Source organism: Camelina sativa, chromosome 18, assembly GCF_030686135.1.
Source record: "Camelina sativa cultivar CO46 ecotype springtype chromosome 18, ASM3068613v1".
Taxonomy (NCBI): domain Eukaryota; kingdom Viridiplantae; phylum Streptophyta; class Magnoliopsida; order Brassicales; family Brassicaceae; genus Camelina; species Camelina sativa.
Window position 1 is genome coordinate 11427711 of NC_141897.1, and position 13283 is coordinate 11440993.

At 36.8% G+C, this 13283-nt stretch overlaps 1 protein-coding gene and 2 long non-coding RNA genes across 3 annotated transcripts; 1 reads left to right on the plus strand and 2 right to left on the minus strand.

The window, feature by feature from the left end:
* Window positions 1-24: 24 nt before the first annotated feature.
* LOC147922771 (uncharacterized) lies at window positions 25-664 on the minus strand. Its single transcript, XR_015588464.1, has 3 exons — window positions 533-664; window positions 389-406; window positions 25-159 (listed from the first exon to the last, which is right to left on the minus strand). It is a non-coding gene; the product is annotated as an uncharacterized LOC147922771 (long non-coding RNA).
* A 1384-nt stretch (window positions 665-2048) lies between these two features.
* Window positions 2049-3533, minus strand: LOC104760801 (uncharacterized). The gene is made up of 4 exons (XR_002036436.2): window positions 3491-3533; window positions 2847-3016; window positions 2471-2747; window positions 2049-2386 (listed from the first exon to the last, which is right to left on the minus strand). It is a non-coding gene; the product is annotated as an uncharacterized LOC104760801 (long non-coding RNA).
* A 4873-nt stretch (window positions 3534-8406) lies between these two features.
* On the plus strand, window positions 8407-8849 carry LOC147922772 (beta-glucosidase 23-like). The gene is made up of 2 exons (XM_087498130.1): window positions 8407-8520; window positions 8615-8849. Exons 1-2 carry the CDS (start codon window positions 8407-8409, stop codon window positions 8795-8797), a joined length of 297 nt encoding a protein of 98 aa, XP_087354256.1. The 3' UTR covers window positions 8798-8849.
* Window positions 8850-13283: the final 4434 nt, after the last annotated feature.

A 13283-nucleotide genomic window follows, 5' to 3' on the forward strand; every position in this document is an offset into this window, starting at 1 on the left:
ATGACTCTTTGTATTCCTACAAACCAAAAACCCCCTTTTGTTTTTTATAACAGAGAAGAATCAAGAATTAACCTAATTTATGGTCTCCAGGATTATTCCCAACTCCAGCTTCATTCTTTACTATGGTCAACAAGCAAGATGCTGCTTCTCGTGGATAATCTGCAACAAGACACAAAAAGAGGCAATCATAGATTTTTTTTTTTAGTTACCGCTCCCAGATAAACTACATGTTTTTCTATTGATGTAGTTAAAATAAGTAAAGGCCTCAAAGTAAGTTATCATAGTTATTGCTCCTAATCGTGAATTCCCCCGTAAAAATGCAGTAAGGAACTTATAATGCGGGCAACTAGACGACTAACTCAATTGAGTCCACATCATGAGCAATTACCACCAATTGCGCCTTGTTCTGCAATCAAGAAAACATAAATGTTTCAGAAAAGATCCTGCAGCTAGCTAACTAATTTCGAGTGACAATTTAATAAATTAGGAAAGGAAGATGCTTTCTCATTGAGGTTAGTCGCATGATTAAGACCTCAGCCTTCACAACAATTGGCTTCTTTTACTTAGAAGGTTTGCCCTCAGCCTTCTTGAGAAGACGCTCCTTCTTGGCAGTTTATACCTCAAGTTTATACCTGAGAAGAACCTTGAACAGAGGAGTGGCTGCAATTATAAAAACATTGGATTAGAATAGCTAAATGGTAATATAAAATAGAGCAACAAGAGGAATAGAGAAGAAGCCCTAAGTTTTTGTCAAGGGTTCCTAAACAAAGCTGGTGGGAGCTTCGAGCTCTGCTTCAAGTTACCCAAGAATCTACAGCCATAAAAACAAAGTATGTCACAAATTCGAACACCAACAAGGTGCTCAGAGGGCCGTTTGGCAAAGAAAGAAAAGAGAGAGAGAGACACCAAAACTTTAAGCCTTTCAAATTATCTAATAACTATTACGAAAACCATTCCTGCATATGTTTTTGGAATGACATCTCCAGAAATTATATGAAGTGCTATTTCCAGCAAACAATACACCTTAATTGAGGTTGTATATAAGATTTAATAACACCTGAGATGAACTCAAGCGACATACCAAAAAATTAAAAAATCAAGCGGAACCAACAAGTTTTAAAGTTTGGAAATCGAAAAAGAATGGTGTACTTGAGAAAGAAACCAGCTCTTTGCTTTTCTGAAGACACAATAGCCCCTTAGCTTCCCCTGGATTTTCAAAGAAACCTTTAAATCCTGTAATTTAAATACAACTTTGAGAGGTTTCGTTAGTTAGCAAGTCTAGGCATCACAACTAAGATAAAGAGAGAAAAATATAGAGGCTGTCCTTGAGAGTTCTTACAATGCTTTTGGAATCATTCCCATGATCTGCAATATGTATCCCCCAAACACATATGTTAACTTTGCTCCAAAAAAAACAAGGATGAGCCCAATTCTGAGTAAATAAAGTAAAGGATATATAAACTTATCTAATATGAACTAGGATCACTCCCTTGAGTACACGAAGTAGTTTTATCCATCTCCAAAAACATCATCCAAGCCTAAAGTTATGATTCATAGTATCTAAAACCACAAAGAATCGAGTTATTTGATAGCAAAAAAAAAAGTCAAACGCAGCAAACAATGGATACAACTTTGCAGTATCGTTAACTAGTTTTTGGAATCATAAACTGCATCATAACTAAAGTACAGAGAGAGAATATTTACCTGACCAAAAGTTTCAGAATTTCTACAATAAACACAAAACGTATGTTAACTTTGTTTTAAAAGAAGGATGCATGAACAAAATTTAGAGAGTAAATTTAAGTAAAAGAGACTGTTTTAAGCAGGCGCAAGCAAACAAACTTATCTAATAGGACATGGATCAGTGATCGCAAGCAACCACTAGTTTCAGAATTTCTACAATAACCAATCTCTAGGCATAAAATCAAACACACATGTAAAGCTGTTTGAATCCTGCAAATTTTCAACAAGGTCCAACTAGTTATAAACGGTGTTTCTATCAGACTTTAAGGCTTTCAATTACCTAATAACTATTACGAAAACCATACCTGCATATATATATTTTAGGGATGAAATCTCCAGAAATTATATGAAGGTGCAATTTCCAGCAAACAAAAACCTTAATTCGACCTGAAATGAACTCATGCGACCTACAAAATTAAAAAACAAACGCAGCCAACAAGTTTTAAAGATTAGAAGTTGAAAAAGAATGGTGTACTTAAGAAACAACATTGAAATTTTGATTCTCTTGAAGTCAAATAGAAAGATAATTTATGGTGAAATCCAAAGAACTTAGCATTAGTCTTAGCCTGCGATTTCGATCCCATAATACCACCTCCCCGCTTCTTAAGGTACTCTTCATACTTCTCATTGAAGTTTTCCTATGCTGATATAGATCGAAACCATTTGAAATTATTCTACAGATATATAGAACACACTCTAAAACAAAAATGTAAGACATCATTCTCACCTTTATGGTCTTCAGGATTTTGTTGAACTCTAGCTTTTCCTCGTTCTTTACTGTGGTCAAACACTTGCATGATGCTGTTTTCTGGTGAACAAGTATCCAAAAAAAAAGAAGGAGATCATAGAACAACTACAAGTATTTTTTTAGATAACATAAGTAAATCCCTCAAATAAGCAATCATAGTTATCGTAATATTCCCTTGACAATGCAGGCAACCATACGACTAACTCAATCGGGTCCACATCATGAGCAATGCAATTACCACCAATTCCACCTGGTTCTACAATCAAACAAACATATAGGTTTCAGAAAAGATTCCTGCAGCGAGCTTACTAATTTCTAGAGAGTGACAATTGTATTAATCAGGAAGGGAAGATACATGGTCGCTGAGGTAAGTCACAGGATTAAGACCATACTTAACAAAAATTGGCTTCTTCGACTTAGAGGGTTTTCCCTCAGCCTCACAATGAGCCTTCTTGAGAAAATGCTCCTTCTTGGCAGCTTTGTCTTCAGGCCTGTACTTGAGAAGAACCTTGAATAGAGGACTGGCTGCAATGATACAAACATTGGGGTTAAAATAGCTAAAGGGTATATATAAAAAAAACAGAGCAACAAGAGGAATAGAGAAGAAGTCCTAGGCTTTTGTCAACTAGTTGAGAGCTGGTGGGACCTTCGGCCTCTGCTTCAGGCCTCATAACTATGATAATGAGAAAACTTTTAACTGACAAAAATATTCAGAATTTCTACGATAGCTCAATCTCTAGGTAAAGAATCAAACACACATGTAAAGCTTAAAAATACTGCAACTGGTGATTTCAACAAGGTCTAACTACCTATGAACGGTGCCTTATTTTCACTCCTACACGTTTAAAATAAAAACTTAGTCGTACAATACAGCCTTGGAAATGCACACTTAAAAAAACAAACTAAAAAAATTATGCCATTACACATACATACCTCTGATCAGTTTTTTCGTCACCAAATTAAATCAAAAATGATTGAGAATAGATATGAGATACTCACTTCAAGTTTCAAACAAACCTTGTAATGGTGAACCTTGAGAAACCTGAGATATTAACAAAGAAATATATCCGATATAAGAGTAAAACAGCCTCTTCGAAGATAACAAAAAATCAAAAGACCCTATAATGTTCATGTTCAGATTAGGATGATGTAACTAACTTACGAACATCTGAGGGTTAAAATCCTTTACCATTTACGGTATTACTCCATAAGCTCCTGTAAACATAAACAAACAAATCATAGTTTAATAAATAAAAATCACAACATCAATAAACTTACTAAGCAAAGAGAGATTCTTCTACGGCCAAATGGGCCATTTGTTGAACTTGGCTTGCAACTAGCAGCAAATAGTTAATGCAGCTACTGTTTATTGGATCACGATTCTGATCAGCAACAAGGTGCTTAGAGGGTTCTCCCTCCGGTTCAGACTTCTGAGCCTTCTTGAGAAGACGCTCCTTCTTGGCCGTTTTTACTTCAAGCTTATACCAGAAAAGAACCTTGAACAGTGGAGTGGCTGCAATTATAAAAACATTGCGTTAAATTAGCTAAAGTGTAATATATAAAATAAAAAAAAGAGCAACCAGAGGAATAGAGAATAAGCCCTAAGCTTTTGTCAACTCCTTGAGAGCTGGTGGGACCTTCGACCTTTGCTTCAGGATACTCAAGAATCTACAGTCATATCAACAAAGTATATAAAGATTACCAATTCGAACAGCAACAAGGTATTTAGAGGGCAAGCCGTTAGGCAAAGAAAGAAAAGAGAGAGACACCAAAACTTTATCTAATGTGCTTTTATCCATCAGCAACATCATCATCCATAAATGAGAGCTGGTGGGACCTTCGACATCTGCTTCAGGATACCCCAAGAATCTACAGTCATAGAAACTAAGTATGTAAAGATTACCAATTCGAACAGCAACAAAGTGTTTAGAGGGCAAGCCGTTAGGCAAAGAAATAAAAGAGAGAGAGACACCAAAACTTACCTGATGTGGTTTTTTTATCGATCTGCATTATCATCATCTATAAATCTTAGTCCATGATGATAGAAGCCTAACCAAAGTAAAGATTCATAGCATCTTAAACAAAAGGAATGAAGTTATTTGATAGCTGGACATAAGTTACACAAAACTTCTTACAAGGAGCTTACCCAAATAAAGTGCTACAGATTTATATAGCTACCCATAACAACTTAGCCTCAGAATTAAACGTGAAATGAACTCATGTATGCAACCTAGTAAAAAAAATCAAACGCAGCCAACAATAGATTTTGAAAGATAATAAATTACCCTTTTAAATATTGTAAACTGGATACAACTTTGCCGTATCGTTATCTAGAGTTTGGAATCACAAACTGCATTATAACTAAAGTACAGAGAGAACATTTACGTGACCAAAAGAAGGATGAACAATAACCAGAAAAGGCATGTTAGCTTTGGTCTAAAAGAAGGATGAACAAAATTTAGAGGGTAAATTGAAGTAAAAGAGATTGTTTCAAGCAATCACAAGCAAGCAAACTGATGAAATAGGACATGGATCAGTGATCGGAAGCAAGCACTAGTCTAAACATTTTGTGGATCAGCGATCGGAAGCAAGCACTAATTTTAGAATTTCTACAATAACCAATCTCTCTAGGTATAGAATCAAACAAACATGTAAAGCCTCAGAATACTGCAAATTTTCAACTAATTAGAAACGGTGCCTTACAATAATACAGCGTCAGTATTTTTATGAAAGCAGTCCTCAAGAGATCTTACAATGCTTCAGAAGCCATTCCCATGTTTTGCAATCTGGATCCCACAAAAACGCACGTTAGATTTGTTCTAAAATCAAGGGATGAGCAAAATTGAGAGAGTAAATAATTTATGTAAAACAGACTGTTTCAAGCAATCGCAAACTTATCTAATAGGATGAGCAATCGCAAGCAAACAATAGTTTGATCCATCTGTAGAATCATCATCATCATCCATCAAAATCAAAATCATGATTAAAAAAACAAAAAACAAAAAAAAACAAAATCGGACCGTTGTCGCATCTAGTAGAAAGAGATTCCTCAAAGGTCGGTGGTGGTGAACACGAATCGATCTCTCTCTCTCTCTCTCTCTCTCTCTCTCTTTCGTAACTGAAAAGGATAGAAAGACGCATGTTAGCTTTGTTCTAAAAGAAGGATGACCAAAATTCAGAGAATGAAATTGAACTAAAGAGATTGTTTCAAGCAATCACAAGCAAGCAAATTTATCTAATAGGATCAGAGATCGCAAGCAAGGCAGCAATCTGCAGAATCATTCATCATCATCCATCAAATTCAAAACAAAATCAATCGGACCGTTGTCGCATCTCAAACGCCTTGAATAGAAAGAGATTATAAAACCATGAGATATAAAACAAAATCGGACCGTTGTCTCATCTCAAACGGCTCGAATTTCTCAAAGGTCGGTGGTGGTGATTTTAGAGATTTGTGGGTTTTATTAGAGACCCAAACGGTCGAAAACCCGAATTGAAACATCTCTCTCTCTCTCTCTCTTCCGTAACTGAAAAATATACTTTTATGGATTTAAATCGCGTTTTCACGTCCACGATTTTATTTATTTATTTTATGACCGTTTGAAGCGTCACCGTGTCTAATCAATTTAACTAAACCTAAACTTACAATTAAACCAAACCATTAATATTATATTACAATTTAAACCAAAAAAACTTCAGAACCGGTACTATTTTTCTTGTGAGGGAAACATCTGATGGGGTTGTGTGCTGCTGCTGAAGCCTTCCCTCGTCTTGGTAAGTTCCTTGAAGTTGAAGCCTCTGCCATCACATGGGCATTATTGAACTGTCTATAAGGTTTTTTTTTGGCAATTCGAGAGAAATTATTCAACCATAAGAATGAAGTAAGATTACGAATCTATTACACAATAGATTGGAATTTATTGACCATACGGGAGACTATCACCGGTCATTATATTGGAAGATTAAGAATCTTTTGCTAATGACACTTTGCTCTGGCCATGTCGCAAGTTCTTCCTTCACCTCCAAGGCAAACATATAACCTTTTGCATTCACCACCTAAGCAGAGCAATCAGCTTCCACACTACTACATTTGCTTCTAAATTCCCAAACTCCTAATGTATTTGGATTTCTTTTGACGATTTTATTTTGTACATGATTTAGCTGTTCTTGGATAGGTTTAGTTTTTTGATTAAAAAAATAGGATAGGTATGTATAGTTTCTGGAATCTTTTGCAAATCACTCTTATGTGAACAATATATGCGATAAGCTGTATGTGTTATATGAATTTGTGATCTTTAAAGAAGAAGAATCAATGACGAGCAGTTTCTTAGTAGTTAGCATTTTTGATAGAACTCCTTTTTCGTTTAATTAAACACTCCCTAGTCCCATGAAGAATCTTGATGATTTTTATCGGACTTTTTAGAGAAAGGTTGAGGAAAGCTTTCGTTTTGCTTTTTTTTTTTTTTTCTTTCTTTCTAAAAATGATATTAACACTCCCTAGTCTATGAAGATTGACGATCGCTCAATATACATATTTGTTTGATAAATGAATTATTCTTTCCTCTGATGTACGTAGTTGGTAACCCACTGAAGTTGGTTGGTAAATAAAAAGTTAACGATTGACAAGTTTGGTGGTTCCGATTATTATATTTAGTTACAAGACATGCACTTGGTATTTGTAGTTACAACTTACAAGACAATGCAAAATATATTACTATTACGAGCCATTTAGATAGTATCAACCAATATACACCACGGACATTGTTCAGTTCATATACATAAGCCGAGTTATTTGAAAGACTAGGAAATTATATAACTTGCAGAAACAATACTTTAGTGGAGCAATCATAAGCTTTAAGTTGTTTAAGGATTCCTCATCAAAATCTAATGCATTATTTTTTTCTTTATGGCTTTGGTGTTGGATTTTTGTCTACCAAAGCCACTGTTCATTCTATTGAACAAATCTAATGCATGATGCCCGATGATGGAAAGACTCTACTCCTTTGTATGCAAAACAGCAAAATTAAAGTCATAATTACATTCTATAAAAAGTTTAATCTATAAGTTTTTAAGGCTTTCCACATAAAATTATAAACAAACAATCACGATTAGTCAACATTTTTTAAATTCTAATAATTTGCTATATCAAAGATAATTATATATAAAAAAAAATTGTAATATTTTTTTCAAAATAGCTTTATAAGAATATCACTATGGTGATCCATTTCAAGAATGACAAAATTTCTGAAAATATTATTTAGAAAATGATAACAACTATTTTAATCCCCACCATATTCACCATCAACTACTTTTTTTTTTTGTCAAACCACCATCTACTACTTAAGTATTGGGAAATTGACCTTGTTAGAAGTAGGTGCGACCATATTCCATGAGACCTTTATGTAAGTTAAATGGCCATATGAATATGAGTAAATTGTTGAGATCGTCGCATTTTTTGTTACTTTGAAGTTATTTTTGGAGATTCAACGACGACTTAGTAGCATTTTATAATATATGTAATATGCTGCTCATGGAATAAGCCGTATATTATATGATCTAAATGATCTTTTCGGTCACTATGTTGCAAACCTTTTTTTTGTCACTATATGTAACCAAACATTGAAAAAATATATATCAAAACGATATATTACATCATGCAATGAATCATCCTATTTAAATAATAGTTTACTGTGGAAAAATGGTTTGTAAAGATCAAAAACACGATATGGTCGTCTGGATATACATATACGTAAAATACAAAACAGGAAAACAATTGTGAACGAGGCGTGGTTGCCATTGAAAGATGTAATATGTAAATAAAAATCTCTATATAAAAAAGCTCCACTTAAATGTATACGAAGACCCATTCAAAAGTTTCTCTTGAAAGCAACAAAAACAAAAACTAAAAAACCAACATGGCTTTGCTAAAGTTGTCTCTCTTGGGACTGTTTTTGCTACTAACCATCGTCGTGGTCTCTTCAGTAACAGCCGATGGACCTGTCTGCTCGCCGTCGACAAAACTAAGCCTGGTAAGTTTTCGTGATGGTTTTATATTTGACAAAACAACTTATATAGTTATATCCATAGTGATTTTTGTTTTCTTTAATCTATTTTATATTACAGAGATGCAATAACGAAAAGGGCAATGTGGTTGCTGATTTCTTCCATCGTTATAAGGTGCTAAGTGAGTACACTACAAGAAAACACGTTTTTTGCGACGGAAATTTGCGACGGACAGATTTTCTCGCAAATTTGCGATCAATTTGCAGGTCATTTGCTACGAAGACGAGGACCCACACAATATGATCTTTTACATGCAAATTAAAGAAGAGCATTACTAACCAACATTGACTCAAGAGACAAGAAACTTTGGAGATTAATTTCCAAAGCATAGGAAAATCTGAACTTAGTAAACTAATAATATGAATCTACTTTAATTTTATCTACACATAGCAAACTATTTGTATATAATAATATTGGACTTGGCAAACTAATATTATTGGATCAATGAATAAGTTGGCATGTCAAAGAAGTTGCTAAGATGTAGAAAGAAACTTTGAGATCATAAGATATATAAATCAAGATGTAATATTGATAAATTTACAAACCATAGTCTAGTAATTTACAAACCATAGTCTACTAATTTACAAACCTTTGCAAGGGATTTGCGACAAGTGTCCTTGCTAATCCCTCGCAAAATTGGTGTATTTTAATTGGTCAGTTTGTCGGCTTATTGCCACAAGTTTGCGAGGGATCGTAGTTAATCCGTCGCAATCCTGCGAGAGATTTGCGAGACTATTAAATGTCTCTATATATAAACGAGCTTTGGTTTGAGCGAAGCTCAAACTCCTCCAAACCCTAGCCGACAAACTCTCTCTCTCAAAATCTCTCTTCTTCGTCTTCTCCGGCAAACCAAAGCCCAATTTCTTGTTTAAATCGTCTTTCCCGAATCTCCTTCTCTGTCTTCTCTATCTTCTCCGTCAAGGTAGTAACCCAAACCCTAATTTTAATTGTTTATATTTCAATTGTTTCTACTATTTTTCTTAGATCTGATTAAATTTCCATCTTCTCCGTCTTTGATTTTTCTTATAGATGTTTAATGGTAACGAGTACACAAGGTTTCTCTCTAGTCAACGTTTACCCGAACCCACCAGTTCACACCGTAGTCGAGGTTCCGCCGCATCTCAGAACACACCAGTGGTCCAAAATAACCGCCGTTCAACCTCCGCCTACTAACCAACAACAACCCTCTCATCAACCGCCGCCTTTGGATCCAGAGATTGGTACGACACCATCTGCTCGTTCGTCTTCTTCTTCTGGAGCTTCTGTCCGACTGAGCAGTCTAACTTTGGAAGAGTTACTCGAAAGTCCTGGGCGTGCAGGATTAACGAGGCTAGATCCACGCCGACCTCAAGGAACTCTCTGGTAATGTTTTAATGTTTTAATTTCATATTAGTTCTAATGTTTTCAATTTCATTTTCAAATTGTAATGTTGATTCATATTTTTGTTTAAAGGTTTGACCAAGATCCTGCTGTTGCATCTACGGTACGAAGCATCTTTGAAAGAGATTTCAAAGAGCCTCATGTCAATTGGACACAAACCCCGACTCCGGTGGTTGACCGTTGGTATGAAAATTTTGCGGTAAGTCATTTTTTGTTTTCAGTTTTTACATATACTTTTTTTTGGTTGATGAGAGACTAATATACTTTTTCTCTTGCAAGCAAACATATAATTGGGACCGAGCCATAAACGGTAGAGTAAGAAAGGAGTTTGAAGACAAGTTGAAGGAAAGGATGTGTGATCAAGTGTCACGGTGGAAGTTAAAGTGGAAGAAAAAAGGTGGTGAGGCAAAGCCACAGTGGATTGATCCTAGAGTATGGGAAGGTCTGGTTAGGTATTGGCTTGATCCCAAATCAGAAATCAAGAGCATCAACAGTCGTAATGCTCGATATCATGACCCAGAAGGAACCGAAATATATAAGCACCGCTCAGGCCAAACTTCTTTTAAGGCTCGTGCTCGAAAACATGTAAGTGTAGTTATTTAAGTTTAGGCCTTCTTTTACCTTATGCACAATTATTATTTGATCAATCTCTTTTTCTCTTTTTCAGTCAGAGCTAACCGGTGAGTTAACTCCTGACTTTCTACGCATCTTAGAAGACACTCATCGAAAGCCCGATGGGTCATTTACGGATGGAAAGTCCAAGTCTCTGTTCAATGAGGTGTCGTCCAAGATTCAAGAGTTGGAATATGAGCTTTGTACCGGGGATAATGGAGAGAGTGCTTCTGCTGGGGTGCCCATTCATATCAAAAACAAAATTTACACATTGGTAAGTTTTATACACTTATATACTTTGTATTGATGCAATCGTATAGTAATGTAGTAGAATGCTTCTGTTGGGGTTGCCAATCATATAGTTTAGTTATATGCTTAAATTTAGCAATGTAGAGTACTGCTTCTGATGTGTCTCTCTTTCTTTCATCTTCATATGTTTAACTGACAAGTTCATTTTTGTTTTGTTCTTAGGTTGCTCCTAAGAAAAAAAACAGGATTTTCGGGGTTGGTTCTATGCAATTTGAAGCATCCTCTTCCAGTAGTTGTGCACTGCCTATGTCTCCGACTAATGATCCGGTCATTTTGGCTCAGAAAACTAGCTGTTGCGGAGGAATGTATTCAGACTCAAGCGACTCAAATCCAAGAGAGTTCACAAACGATGCATAGCTATGATGCTTACTTCGACTATCTCGCTGATAAAGATCTTGAATTTGCTGCAAAGTTTCAAAACCCAAACAACCCAGAAGCCAACCCAGTAGCCGGAGAAGAGGTAGCCGGAGAAGAGGGCAACACCAATGAAACATGAACTGGAACCAGAAACATAACCTCTCTCTCTCTCAATCTTTTTAAATACTCACTTGTCTCTCTCTCAAAATCTTTTTAAAGACATGTTTTGTAATTGAATTTCATTAGGAATCTTTTTAAAGACATGTTTTGTAATCAAATTTTATTTTAAGGCAATTTAAATTTCATTTTTCAGTTTGAATTTGATTAGTAATTTGAATTCTATTCCTAATTGTAATTGAAATTTTAGTTCAATTCAATATTAAATCTAATTCCAATTAAACTTGCATCTTGTAAGGTATTTGCGATGGATTTCAGTTTCTCGCAAATTGCTTCAGATTTGCGAGTATAAAGGTTTCTTGCAAATTGCTAGGGATTTGTGAGGAAAGGTGATGTGACCCCGGACTACGGACGTACGGACGGAAGATACAGCAGAGCGGATCGGAGAAGCGGTTCGGTTAGGGACGAGAATGGACGCGAATGGACGCAGAACAGCGGACGTACGGACGGATGGTCGGACGCGGCGGACGCTGCCGATATGCGGACGTACGGACACGTTGGATGGACGAGTGAGCGGATTGAACGCGGATGGACTAGAGCGTCACAAGGAGATACTCGACTCGTTCGGCTCTAGTTAGGAAGCGGATGGAAACGGACGCTGCGTGCGGACGTACGGACGGACGCAGCGGATGAACGGACAGTGGATTGAGTCGACGACACACGGGAGATGGCTTGGCCCGTGATACGGTCAGACTAGAAGGTCCTGAACCCGGTTCTTGAACCTTCTAGGGTTTCTCTAGAGCCAAGTCCCGGACTTGAGCGGCAGAGAGGAGTGAGACAAGAAACAAAGATCCAATCTTTGGGAAAATAATTTCTATATTCAAGTCTACCTTTTACAATGAGGGTTTAGGCCTTTATATAGGCAAGCTTACATAAGGGGGACACTAAAACCCTAGACGCGCGGCCATGATCTGAACCATACACTTGGCCATAAAGTAAAAGCAAAAGTAAAAGGGAACAAAGACCAATCCAACGGTCATAAGAGAGTTCAAAGGAAATAAAGGAAAGGAAGGAAGGAAGGAGATAGGGTTGCCACGTCATTGGTGGGACGTGGCTGATAGTATCTTCACTTCCTTGGCCCATGATCTTGTTAATGAAAGTTTCCAAGTCATGAGTCAAGCGGGAACGAAGTGGAGATGCACTAGAGCTCGTTGCCTCGTTAAAACCCCTTCGGTAAACCCATTGGGACAAACCCAAAGTAGGAAAAAGAGTACAGCTCCTTCTAATGACTTAGGGGTGTCTTCACGCTAGCGTGATGGTGAAAACACACAAATCAAGCTTCCCAAAGCTGGTCACACCCAAGGCTCTTCATTGGTGATGCTAGCCATGAGCCATTGGTGTAAGGTTGGAGCTTGGCTTTTCGAATAGATGTCCTTGGGACGCGTACTATATAATCTTGCCTTGCTCCCCTTGATGGTCCTTGGGCCTCGTTGGTACCACATTGATGTTTCGGACCAAGTTCCATGCTCCTACGCGATCTGCTAGACGTTGGTACCAGTGTACCAGTTCTCACCGCGGTAAGGCCAGGACCCGGGTTCCATCAAAAGGTGTCCTCGCAAATTGCGAGGGAAAATATTCCTCTCAAATCTTGCGAGGGATTTGCGATGTTTGTAATTTGCGAGACGCGATTTGCGAGGAACCTCTCTGTCTCGCAAATCCCTTGCTATTGTTGATTTGCGAGGGAGGTGTGATGAATTCTTCCATCGCAAATTGATTGTTTTCTTGTAGTGGTACCCTGTTTTCGTTAAGTATTTGTTGTTGTTTTTAGGAGACAATTGCATTTTGTATACCTTTATTTGGTCTTGGGCGGATCTACGTGTGCAGTAGGTGGGGCATGTGCCCCATACACCTTAATAAAAATAGTTTAAGTTATGAACTATTATTAACAACTTCA

Bases quoted from the DNA above. Each gene is read 5' to 3' on its own strand.
- LOC147922772 (XM_087498130.1), top strand. From the start codon at position 8,407: ATGGCTTTGCTAAAGTTGTCTCTCTTGGGACTGTTTTTGCTACTAACC. The intron at 8,521-8,614 runs GTAAGTTTTCGT...TTTATATTACAG, and splicing joins CGTCGACAAAACTAAGCCTG to AGATGCAATAACGAAAAGGG.